Source organism: Triticum urartu, chromosome 6A (genome assembly GCF_056163025.1).
Source record: "Triticum urartu cultivar PI428250 chromosome 6A, HENAU_Tu73, whole genome shotgun sequence".
Classification (NCBI taxonomy): domain Eukaryota; kingdom Viridiplantae; phylum Streptophyta; class Magnoliopsida; order Poales; family Poaceae; genus Triticum; species Triticum urartu.
The window spans coordinates 480,051,617-480,064,874 of record NC_141878.1 but is presented as its reverse complement, the minus strand read 5'-3'; the positions used below and the strand labels follow the sequence as shown (position 1 = coordinate 480,064,874).

Here is a 13,258-nt window from a genome sequence, read left to right as displayed (position 1 = left end):
GCCATCGAGGATAAAAAGATGGGGTTTATATCATATTGCTTGAGTTTATCCCTCTACATCATGTCATCTTGCATAATGCGTTACTCTATTCTTATGAACTTAATACTCTAGATGCATGCTGAAGAGCGGTCGATGTGCGGAGTAATAGTTGTAGATGCATAATCGTTTAGATCTACTTGACACGGATATGATGCCTATATTCATGATCATTGCCTTAGATATCTCCATAATTATGTGCTTTTCTATCAATTGCTCGACAGTAATTTGTTCACCCATCGTAATACATGCAATCTTGAGAGAAGTCACTAGTGAAACCTATGGCCCCTGAGTCTCTTTCTTATTATATTGCATCTCTTTTATTTACATCGCATCTCGTTTACTATTTTGCAATCTTTACTTTCCAATCTATACAACAAAAATACCAAAAATATTCACTTTACTATCTTTAACAGATCTCACTTTTGTGAGTGACCACGAAGGGATTGGCAACCCCTTTATCGCATTGGTTGCAAGGTTCTTGATTTTTTGTGCAGGTACTAGGTGACTTGTGTGTTGTCTCCTACTGGATTGATACCTTGGTTCTCAAAAACTGAGGGAATACTTACGCTACTTTGCTGCATCACCCTTTCCTCTTGAAGGGAAAACCAACGCATTCTCAAGAGGTAGCAAGAAGGATTTCTGGCGCCGTTGTCGGGGAGATCTACGCCAAGTCAAGACATACCAATTACCCATCATAAACTCTTCTCCCTCGCATTACATTATTTGCCATTCTCCTCTCGTCTTCCTCTCCCCCACTTCTAAACAATTTTCGAAAACCTTTGCCTTTTCTTCGCCCTCTTCCGTTCTTCTCTTTTCGCTTGCCTCTTGTGTGTTCGTTCTTAGTACGGTTTGTTGCCATCATGTCTAAAACTGGGAGGTTATCATTGAAAAAGATAGTAGTAATGATGGGGGAAATTTTGATGCTTTTGATGATCCTCATGAGGAAGCTACTATTTTACACACTAAATTTCGGATTGGTAGTGGTAATATTATTGGAAAAGGAGTTATTCAAGATTTCTTTACTTGCGCCGGTGCTTTGCCCACTATGGGTGGGCCTATTCTTCATAGGACTAGCAGTCTTGCAGATGTTATATCTTTGCTCGTGATTGAACTTGAAAGACAATTTATCCACATGCATCCTTGCATACAAAGGATTTTTCTAGAACTTTCCAATATTGAGCATTCTTCTGTTAAGCAAGCAGCTACCATCTTTTTAGCACATGAGTTCAGATTTATAATAAAATAGGCCAACAAAATTTTTGCGCATTATAGGGTGGATGCTGGCCGTCCTCCCATAGAAGCAATCCTTTTTAATCAAGAAGACATAATGTGTTTACGATCTTTAGATCATGTTGCTTATAATGAAAACCTTAGAAAAAGGTTCCTACCGATGTTCTAGTTGATAGGATTTCTGAGCTTAATGATAATTTTTCTATCCAGAACAATGGGTTAGGTTTTTCTATTGAACAAAGGCTCATGACTTTTTGCCAAAATAATGCTTATAATGATGAATTGGTTGTGCAATATGAGGGGCCAAAGGAGGAAGCAGAACCTCCTGTTGGGGATATTACTACTAGAGGTAAACCGGCCTTATGTAGCCGGATTGACTCTTTGAAGATTAGAAGCCCATGAAGATGTGAGGATAATGGCGCTTTAAGGAAGGCCCAAGTCCCAAAGGCGGGTTATAGCCTGTAAATGTAAACCGACCTAGTCAAATAACTTGTATGATAAGATAGAGAGAGTAGAGACCGAACCGGACACGTTTATGATCTGGCTTTGGGGCTCTGTAGTCCGGCGGGTGTCAACCTATGTATATAAAGGGATGAGCCGGCCGTGGTTTAAGGACTGACAACAACAACTCGAGAGCCAGATAAAGCGGATTCGCTCCCTGGCCTTCGAAACCTTAGCAATACCAATCACAATTAGACGTAGGCTTTTACCTTCCTCGAAGGGGCCAAACTAGTATAAAATTCCCCATGTCCCTTGTCCGGTTTAACCCCTTAAGGTAACCCGTAGTGATGGCTCCACGACTAAGTCCTTTCATGAGGACATCTGTCGTGACAAACCCATGACAGTTGGCGCCCACCATGGGGCTATCGCACTATGGTTTTGAGTTCTTGAAGGGCAGCTTCGATGGACTTAAGGGATACGCTGTGGGCCGGATGACGAAGAGTCATCGCGGCAAGCTCTACATCGACAACGCAGGATGGGGTCCCGAGGCCGATTCAATCGAATACGGGTACCGGGTCCCCTTTGGTGGGATTCATGTCTTCATCGGCAAGATCGGCGAACCGGCCCCTGAGCCGGACATCTACACCGACGTCATCAAAATGGCTCGGCGTGCAAGTTCTTTGCCGGTTCAGCCCGAGGCAAGGCATGTTTTCATAGGTGTCGTCCATGGATCGAGGTACGAGGATGGACCGGTGTCCGATGGAGAAACTGTAGTCTTTTTTGATAACGAGTCTTCTGGAGAGACCGAATCACTTTACCAGTTGCAGGACGGCCGGATTGAGGGAGGATCCAAGGGCGACAGTATTCCGAATTCCCCCAGTCTGCCAAACCGGGCCGCCATCTTCATGGCCGACACACAATCGGTGCCTCATTCATCTACTGTCGCAGCAATGCTATCCGGTTCAACGACGCCCACACCAGCAGGGGCGGGAAGCTCGGCGTTGCCTCCTGCCCAAGTCTTGTCTGATTTGTTCGATGCATTGGCAGCGTTGATGTCCGCGGAGGTGGATGCAGCAGCCAGGGATCAGCACAATGCGAAGATTGCAAAGGTGATAGATCAGATAACCCAGGCTAAAGCGGACCTGGCAACAGAGAATGCTAGGATGGCTACAGAGCGGGCTGAATTGGAAGCACAGGCCTACCGGATTAGACTAGATCAGAATGCTACAGAGGAAGTCCTGAGAAGAAGGTATCGATCACGTCTCCCGTTGGTTTATGAGCCGCAGAATCTTTTCAACACACCAGGTGCAAGAGCTGGTAACCAACCGATGCTAAACCGGGCGGGGGCGCCGGGAACAGGAGCGCCGGTTCAGCCACGCACGATGGACCCGCCTCGCCAGAACAACGTTGTGCCATCGACGCCGCCTGGGCATTATTCCAACCCATTGGACAACATTGTGGCCGCCGCTTCACGCCTGGCGGCCCTCCCAACTGACGGCGAGTCACCGGTTGCAGCGGAAGCACGTCGGGCTAGGGATCTCCTTCAAACAACACTAAATCAACAGCAGGCGTATTCACACAGTCGTGAGAGGATCCATTCCACTCCCCGTCCAAGCCGGAGTTATAGTAGACACGTGGAGGATGAACCGGCCGTGTCCAGTAGCGCACGTCGCCGAAATTCACCACAAGGGAAAAACCCGGCCGGGGGAGGCGCTAATGCGCAAGATGTTGTGGACCATGGCCGCGCACGTTGGGAGGCCGAGTTGATGGCTCGACACGGAGCACGACAGCATACTCCGGTTCACCCCACGGCCTCCGTGGAGCCAGGGGTGATGTTCAGTTCCTTAGGGGTGCCGTGTTTAACTCCCGCTTTGCGTAATGTGAGACTGCCCAAGGATTTCAAGGGACCTCGTAAGGTACCAAATTACACCTCCGATTTGCAACCAGAGGCGTGGGTGGAGAGCTATGAGATGGCAATGGAGATGTTAGATGTGGATGAGGCAGTATGTGCTAAATATTTCACCATGATGTTGGAAGGAACAGCTCGCACTTGGTTGAAGAGCTTGCCGACCAACTCTATTGGATCATGGGCCGAATTGAAGCACCGGTTTATCCAGAACTTCAAGGATACGTGTTAGCAGCCAATGTCAATCGTAGATCCGGCCGCTTGTGTCCAATAGGAAGGGGAGTCCACGACCCATTGGGTCAAATGGGTCTCGGCGATTTTGCATTCATCAGATCGTATCAATGCAGACACTGCAGTGTTAACATTAGAGGGCGATTGCCGTTTCAAACCGTTAGAGCAGAAGTTGGGAAGGCTCAAACGTCACTGCAATGACATGTCAACACTCATGGCCGCTTTGGTTAAATATGACGATTCAGATAATACCAAGGATCCGGATTCAGAGGAGGACAAACCGGAGAAAGGTAGGAAGAACGGCAATGCCAAAGGTCAACAACATAATCCGGCAGGTCATGGAAATAGTGGTAAGCGCAAGGCCGACAGTAGCTTGGACTTTGTTGCAAATACCAACACGCAGGAGAATGGCCAGCGCCGTAAAGGCAAGCAGCCCCAGAGGGGTGGAGGTTCAGGCAACAATTTGGAGCGCTTGTTAAATCAGCCCTGTCCAAAGCATGGATCGAAGGAGAAGCCAGCATCACATCTTTGGAAAGACTGTTATATCATGCGGGATTTCAACAATTCCAATATGTTCCAATATGACAACGGCCCGCCCGGCGGTTCAGGAGGAGGTTTCCATGGGCCGGGTTATGGAGGTGGTGGTTCCGGTTCAGGGTTTCCACGCAACCAAACCGGACACATCAATCAAGGGCACCAAGGCAACCAGGGAGGTTACAACCATCAGGGGAGTCAGCAACAGCAGCAGCAGTCGGGTTATCAGAGCAATCCCAAGCAGCTGAACAGCGGGCAATATCATGTCTTCACTACTAGTTTGTGCAAACGTGATCAGAAGCTTCACAAAAGGGCAATAAATTCTGTTGAGCCGGCAGTACCTCAGTATTTACGCTGGTCTGAGCAACCTATCTTGTGGAGTAGAGATGATCACCCCCCCGGGTTGATAATCCAGGTCACTTGGCCCTGGTGGTAGCCCCTCAAGTTGGGGGATACAAGTTCACTAAAGTGCTCATGGATGGGGGAAGTAGTACTAATATTTTGTATTATGATACATTCCGCCGTATGGGGTTGACAGATAAGGATCTTAAGCCGTCAAATACGGTCTTTCATGGTGTGGTGCCTGGTAAGGCTGCATATCCTGTTGGCAAGATAGCTTTGGAGGTAGCTTTTGGAGCTGACTACGATTCAAGGTCAGAAACATTGACGTTTGAGGTGGTAAAGATCAAAAGTCCGTACCACGCCTTGTTTGGGCGGCCGGTTTATGCTAAGTTTATGGCAAGGCCATGTTATATTTATCTACATCTTAAAATGCCAGGTCATAAAGAGACTATCACAGTACATGGAAGTAGAAAGATTGCTTTGGAGTGTGAAGAAGGCGATGCGGCTTATGCTGAGTCGGTTTGTGCCACGGAGGAGTTAAAATTCTATAAGGAGCAAGTTGATCCGCCAGACATGACCTCTTTAAAAAATCCAACTACGGAGCATGATCCAGCGTTGAAGTTCAAATCGTCTACAGACACTAAGATGGTTGACTTTGTTCCTGGCGATTCATCCAAACAGTTCAGCATCAGCGCTAACCTGGATCCCAAATAGGAAAGCGCGCTCATCGAGTTCATCCATGAGAATCGGGACATCTTCGCATGGAAACCTTCTGACATGCCAGGTGTACCGAGGGAACTCGCTGAGCACAAACTCAACATTGATCCCAAGTTCAAACCGGTCCGGCAGTTCCTCCGCCGTTTCAACGAGGAGAGACACAAGGCTATAGGTGAAGAGGTAGCCCGTCTGTTGGCTGCTGGGTTTATTGTCGAAGTTTTTCATCCAGAGTGGTTAGCCAATCCGGTGCTGGTTCTTAAGAAAAACGGCACTTGGCGCATGTGTGTGGACTACACAGATTTAAACAAGGCTTGCCCTGCAGACCCCTTTGCTCTCCCTCGCATTGATCAGATAATTGATGCTATGGCGGGTTGTGACCGTTTGTGTTTTCTGGATGCTTACTCTGGTTATCATTAGATCAAAATGGCAGTTAAGGACCAGGAGAAGACAGCCTTCATAACTCCCTTTGGAGCCTTCTGCTATGTTTCCATGCCCTTTGGACTCAAGAGTGCCCAGGCGACTTACCAACGATGTGTTCAGAATTGCCTTCATAAGCAAATTGGGCGCAATGTTCATGCGTATGTGGATGATATTGTGGTCAAATCCAGAAAGGAGGGGACATTGATAGATGATATACGGGAAACCTTTGACGATCTCTGGGTTTACAAGATGATGCTCAGTCCAGAGAAGTGTGTTTTCGGTGTCCTGGCAGGCAAGCTCTTAGGCTTTCTGGTTTCAAACAGAGGCATTGAGGCTAATCCAGAAAAGATTGCAGCAATTACATCCTTGGCTAAACCGGCATGTATTAACGATGTTCAACGTTTGGTCGGCCGGATTACAGCCTTGAGCCGGTTTATCAGCCGCCTTGGAGAGAAGGCCATCCCCTTATATCAGATGCTCAAGAAAACATATAACTTTGTCTGGAGTGAGGCAGCTGATAAGGCGTTCGAGGATCTGAAGAGGCAGCTAGCTGAACCGCCCGTGCTTGCAGCACCGATCGATAAAGAGCCATTGTTATTATATGTGGCTGCTAATGCCCGGGCTGTTAGTGTAGCCATTGTGTTAGAGGCGCAAGGAGCCTGGCAAGGAGTATCCGGTTCAAAGGTCGGTTTATTATATCAATGAGGTGCTCATTGAGTCAAAACAGAGGTATCCACATTGGCAGAAACTAGTGTATGGGGTGTTTATGGCAAGCCAGAAGCTTAAACACTATTTTCAGGGCCATCCCATTACAGTAGTCAGTTCAGCTCCTCTTGGCGACATCATTCAAAACAGAGAGGCAACTGGCCGGGTTGCCAAGTGGGCCATTGAGCTTGGACCTCATGGGCTCAAATATATACCCTGCACGGTGATCAAGTCCCAGGCACTCGTGGATTTCATCAACGATTGGACGGAGTTACAGGCACCTAAAGAGAAACCAGATAATACATATTGGACTATTCATTTTGATGGGTCTAGATAGTTGGAGGGCTCGGGGGCTGGAGTCGTATTAACTTCCCCACGAGGTGACAAGTTTTGTTATGTCCTCCGTTTAATGTTCCCTTGTACTAACAATGCAGCTGAATATGAGGCTTTACTCCACGGTCTTCGGATGGCTAAAGAGATGAATTTGAGCTGGGTTAAGTGCTTCGGCAATTCAGATCTAGTGGCTCAGCAGGTGTCTGGCACTTGGGATTCTAAGGACCCACTCATGGCTGCATATCGGCGAGAGGTGGACGCAGTGGCTGGTCACTTTAAATGTTATCAGGTGGACCATATAGACCGGCGGAAGAATGAAGCGCGGACGCTTTAAGTCGTCTTGGTTCCCAACGTAAACCGGTTCCGCCCAATTTCTTTCTTGATGTGTTGCACAATCCGTCAGTCAAAATACCAACCGAAGAAGATTTGGCTATTCCTGATCCGGAGGCTCAGTTGGTGGCAGCTCTGCATGCCATACCGGATTGGACGATCCCATATCTGGATTACATGAACCGGGGCGAGTTACCAGATGAGGAAACGTTGGCTCGACAGATAATCCGGCGTTCCAAGTCCATGACCATACTCAACGGGGAGTTACATCGTTACAGTGTTTCAGGAGCAATTCAGCGTTGCGTTTCTCCTCAAGAAGGTCGTGAGATTTTGCGAGAAATCCATGAAGGGGATTGCGGTCACCACGCTGGTTCAAAGTCATTGGTTGCCAAAGCTTTTCGCCACGGTTTTTACTGGTTGACGGCGCATGCTGATGCAGAGGATTTAGTCAAGAGATGTGATGGATGTCAAAAATTTGCCCGCCGTGCGCACGTTCTGGCTCAAGAGTTGCGGATGATTCCAATTACGTGGCCGTTTGCAACTTGGGGGCTTGATATGGTTGGACCCTTCAAGTTCTCTAACGACAAGAAAACCCACATGTTAGTAGCAGTTGATAAATTCACTAAATGGGTGGAGGCAGAGCCAGTCAGCAAGTGTCATGCAGCCACGGCGGTTCAATTCATCAAAAAGGTGATATTCTGGTTTGGCTTTCCACACAACATTATAATAGATAATGGTACTAATCTATCAAAAGGGGAGATGGAATAATTCTGTCAACGTGAGCACATCCGGCTTGATCTAGCATCAGTGGCTCACCCCCAATCTAATGGTCAAGCGGAAAGGGCAAATCAAGAAATTCTACGGGGTATCAAACCAAGGCTTATGGTTCCCTTAAAGCAGACGTCGGGTTGTTGGGTTGAGGAGCTACCTTCTGTGTTATGGAGCATCAACACCACACCCAATAGGTCTACGGGTTACACACCTTTCTTCATGGTTTATGGAGCAGAGGCAGTTCTTCCTAGTGACATCCGTCACGATTCGCCCCGTGTGGCAGCTTATGTTGAAATTGATAATGAGAAGGCACGTCAGGACTCTCTGGACCTGTTGGATGAAGAGCGTGATCTTGCAGCAGCACGTTCGGCGATTTATCAACAAGATCTTCGACGTTATCACAGCCGCCGGGTTAAAACTAGAACCTTTCAAGAAGGTGATTTGGTGCTTCGGCTCATCCAGGATCAGACTGATATGCACAAGTTATCCCCCCTTGGGAAGGACCCTTTGTGGTCAGCAAAAATCTGCACAACGGATCTTACTACCTCATTGATGTTCGAGAGCATGAAGACTCATGTCAATCGGAGGAGGAGACAAAGCGGCCATGGAACATAGCTCTCCTTCGGCCTTACTATACTTGAAGCCATAGGCTCTTCATCTGTACATATTTATGACAGTGTATATATCATATAATAAACCGGAGCCTCCGTTATAAGCGGGGTATCTGTTCTTTCTTATATCATGTGTGTGCTTTTACAAGTTAACTGACAAAGCGGAGTCTTTGTTAAACCGGCTTTAGCAGCTACATAGAGATAAAGAAAATCACTAGGGGGCTTGGTCATGTTTGAACCACAGCTACACCTCTTGATAGGCGTTTCAGCCACAAAAGGAAAAACTTGTGGAGCCAAAGAGAGTGTTGTACATAGTACAGACTCAAACATAGGCGCACACTGAGCATCGCTCACAAAGTTACTCGAGGGCTCTTTTTTGCAAAGTAGCAAAGAGTTTGAAAGGACCCTCGTAATTGGCTATCAAGCCACGGCTTGGAAGCCTGGTGTATTCACCTAAAAACCCGGGTTAGCCTGCCTTCATCAAGTAAGCCACTCCTATCCAGGTAATCCTGGTATGACCCATCGAATGTTTGACAAGTCAATCTTTTACAGACCCTGAACTTGTCACAGTTAAAACGATGATTGGTTAATTGGAGGCCCATCTTAAAAGGCTTTGTTAAATGGTTTAACTCGGAGGCCTGGCAGCCCATGAAAAGCCTCGATTTGGAGCCTGGCAGCTCGTAAAAAGCCTCGCATATTTTCCTATTTGAATTTTGTTTATTGAACATCATAAGTATTTTTTGATAAACCGGCATCCTTGACCCGGTTTGCTTTTCAACTACCAGTTGTTGGCACATGATCAATTATAAACCGGTGTTCATTGACCCGGCCTGGTTTGACTAAATCACCAGTGTTATAAAGAAAATCTGGTAGTTATACCGGTCCGGTTTAATATATAGACCAGCATTATGAAGATGAAATTATCAAACGTCCCGGATTGGTGTTAACACCTTTGCTGTATACATGTTTGGTCAATCAATTAGGTATGTTCTGTACATTATTTTTTGTACAAACACTTGATTATTCATCTAAAGTACTATACACTTCTTGGATATTATGACATGTCTAGCGGTAAACCGCTAGACACTTTTAAGTTTTTTGTACCCAGGAAGGCAATTCATCATGGGTTATGCATAAAATATATCCTGAAGGGCGGCACAAATTGTCACAAAGCATTACGAAACATGCTCGATGGCATGGCAGATAAACAGAGTTTCAGCTATCCTATTACATGAAGCTTCAAAGCGGCTCAAACAGTGCCATTGTTTTTCACAGTAGCCATATAAACCGGTGACCGGATCAGGACTCTTCATCACGACAGTTTGATGGTTGCGGATCAGTTGATGTAGGCACTTCTTCATCCCTCCCTAGACGCTGGAAATCTGCCGTTGACCAATCGATTCCGGTTAAAGCTTGGAACACTGCTTCCTCATGGATAAGATCAGAAGGCTTAATATCAGGGGCGTAAGTGTGCTTACGAATCGGAGGCACAAGTTCTTCGACTTCATGGATGTCGGCCAGCTGTCTTTTCCCTTCTGCATCATAAAACGGTTGAAAATGGGACAAATCGGTATCCTCCGCCAACTTGCTGGCCGCTGGCCGCATCTGTTTGGTCAGCCGCCGAAGATCATCATTGTCGAAGTTTGAACCGTCTTCTTTAACGCTTGGATATCCTTTAATGATATCCTCCGCTTCAAGGTCTGGAATCCAGGCCTTGGCTCGAATAAGGGCGGTTAAAGCTCCTGCTCTGGCAGCGGCTCTCTTCAACTCAGCAATACGGGCTGGTAACATGCCCAGCTTCTCAAGGGTCTCCTTAATCAAAGTTGGAGCCGGTTTGTTATAAGCCGTCGTACTAATGGCCCGCTGAGACCCAGAGTATAGCTGCTCAACCAATGTATATGCCGCCTTGAGCTTCATCCGCATATCTGCACCAAGATGAGTGATCCGAGTGCCTGCCAAAGATTTTATCAACATTTTGGTCAGCTTTAAGATTCATTGGCTGGCGCACCATACATAAGCAGACACTTACCAAAGATAGCAGATGTCATAGCATTGATTTGGCGCTTCAAACCGGCTAGTTCTTCAGCCATTGATTTCAGGGCTGCCTCGGCGTCTACAGCTCTCTTGGTTAAACCGGCTTTTTTGGTTTCCCATTCAGCACGATCTTGGTTGAAGGATTCTTTTAGCTTTTCCATTCCGGCCAGGGCCTGGGCCAGCTCCTCTTTGGCTTTTGCAGCTTCAGCTTGTTGAGATTTCACATTTTCTTGCAAGTCAGAATTTCGGGCATCTTTGCTTCTCAGTTCAGCCTGCAACATTGAAGGTATATTCAACACACAACATATTTATGCACTAAGTATAAAGCATATAACAAGTTATACACTTCATACTTGGGGGCTAATGCCTATTTGCTCTCAAATACTATACTCTATACAAGTCTCCAGAACAATGCAAGCATTATCCTTGACACTTGGGGGCTAATGTGCGTCTGTTCTAAAACGGCTGTGTGGATTAAAAACCGGATTAACCTGCCATGTTAAACCGGCCTTTGGAGGCTATGCTGCAGAAAGTTATCTATTTTTTTCAAGATGAGTCTTATCATTATTGGCGACACGCCATTGCAAGGATCAATGATGGGATGCTTGAAGTGTTACAAAGACCCGTTTTGTGATTAACAATCATAAAACGGCCCTTGGGGGCTACTTGGGATAGTGTTTCAGCTATAAATCAATATACAAAGGGAGAAGAATTTACCTCATATCGCTCTTTCATCAAGTTTACCAGACCGGCTTCATAATCCCAGTTTGAGTGCAGACGGTTCAAGAAGCCGGAATGAAGCTCATCAGCGTTAAGATGAGCATAGTTTGATAAGTCGCCGCTCCATTTACCTTTATCCCTAGCAATTTGCTCTTCTTTGGCACTATGCTGAGCTAAAATAACGGGATGGCCAGGAGAGTTGTGACCTATTCCAGTAATAATAACGTCATCACCTTGGCCTTTAGGATTTTTGATGGATGATGATGGAATTTCAGTGTCTTTCATCAGACTGGCCCGGTTTGGTTCTGCCGATTCAGTATCGGGTGCGGCAGGCTCAGCGTCTGTTGGTTTGTCGGTATGTTGGCCATCAAGGGGCGGATCATCAAAAGTAGTTTCAGGATGGGGGCCTTCCGGTTCACCAGTCTGTTCCGGTTCACCTCTTGGTTCTTCTTCTTCGGCGACAGGGTCTTCTGGCGGATTGGTGACCCGAGCTTTCTTACTGGGTCTGGCTTTGGCCGTGCAAACAGAATAAAAAAGGATTAACATCCTATTCAAAGGATGTAGGGCGGATTGAAAGGAAAGGTTTTTACAACTCACCCGGCCACAGTTTTCAAAGGGGGGAGTTGAGTTGCTGTCGATTCATCAGAAGAGGAAGGAGGTGTCACCTGATAATTTGAATCGGACGGATTAAGAGGCTGTCTGAAATAACCTGCCTTGGGGTAAGAATGGTCAGAATTAGGAGAGACCTCAGACCGGCGCTTCCGAACCGGAGTGTCAGGTAAACCGGTTGAAGTGACTTGTTGGCCACTGTGCCGGGTTGTCCGGCGAGCTTCATGCTGTTGAGTCTTCAAAATGAATGTTGTATCCAAGTGAGCAAGAGGATGAGAAAAGCTTACTTTCCGGATTGCTTGGCAAGTTTTTTGTGTTGGCATAGAGTCTGAACCGGAGGAAAGGGTAATTACCTCTACGTCATCAGCTTGACTAGCTTCTACATCCTCGTGAGGAAGATCATTGTTAACAAGATGCATAAAAAGAGAGCCAAGTGAGTCAAGTTCTACCTCAACTTCTGGATCATCAGTATCATCATCAAGCTCCATATTAATCCGGTCAGCCGTTTTCCGCTTTGACGTCTGTTTTACGGCTTTGGTCTTTGGGCGGGATGGCTTGACCGCTTTGTCTCTAGTTGGCTTTGCCGCTTTCTCTATGGATTTCCATTTCCAGAAGGGGTCATCACCCTATATATATAAAGAAGAAGGGTTACAGATTGTATAATTTAAAGATATTAGAGATGAAGAGGAAGTGTAATGCTTACAGCAGGCGGTTTGTTCTTGGCATAGAAGGGACTCAGACCGGTTTGACTACAGACCAGTTCCGATTCATTCAGAATCTTCTTTACACCTTCAGTAACTTCTTCTTCAGATAATTGGATGTTGCAATGGCGTTGGGGGTCGTCAACTTCACCGGTATATTCGCACATTAAACCGGGATGCCGGCTTAGCGGCAAGATACTCCAGGATATCCAACAGCGCACAAAATCCACGCCTGTTAAACCGTTTGCCGTAAAGGTTCGGAGCTTGGCGAGTTGAGGAGCATATTTCGCCCTTTCTGAAGAGCTCAGGCGTTGTGGCATTGGGTGAGTATTGGATAGTCTGTGATCACGAAAGCCGGGGAGGGGATTTTCATCTTGAGGCGAAGTGTCTCTGTAATAAAACCATATTTGGTTCCATTCCTTCGGGTGACTATGATGTTTGGCATGAGGAAATTCCACTTATTTCTGCTTTTGAATCGAGACACCACCAAGTTCTGTGTTCGGGCCATTTACAAACTCTGTGCGCCGGTTTAAGTGAAAGAAATCCTGGAATAGTTCTGTAGTTGGTTCTTCTTGTAAATATAC

At 46.5% G+C, this 13,258-nt stretch overlaps 1 protein-coding gene across 1 annotated transcript; it reads right to left on the bottom strand.

Annotated features, from left to right (window-relative positions):
* Nucleotides 1–9,909: 9,909 nt before the first annotated feature.
* LOC147965790 (uncharacterized) lies at nt 9,910–12,296 on the bottom strand. Its single transcript, XM_087530608.1, has 5 exons — nt 11,962–12,296; nt 11,362–11,881; nt 10,640–10,916; nt 10,389–10,562; nt 9,910–9,992 (listed from the first exon to the last, which is right to left on the bottom strand). Exons 1-5 carry the CDS (start codon nt 12,294–12,296, stop codon nt 9,910–9,912), a joined length of 1,389 nt encoding a protein of 462 aa, XP_087386734.1.
* Nucleotides 12,297–13,258: the final 962 nt, after the last annotated feature.

Coding starts and splice junctions, on each gene's coding strand:
- LOC147965790 (XM_087530608.1), bottom strand. CDS start 12,296: ATGCCAACACAAAAAACTTGCCAAGCAATCCGGAAAGTAAGCTTTTCT. Junction 11,882..11,961: donor CCTTTGAAAACTGTGGCCGG/GTGAGTTGTAAA, acceptor TTCTGTTTGCAC/GGCCAAAGCCAGACCCAGTA. Junction 10,563..10,639: donor TATGACATCTGCTATCTTTG/GTAAGTGTCTGC, acceptor AATCTTTGGCAG/GCACTCGGATCACTCATCTT.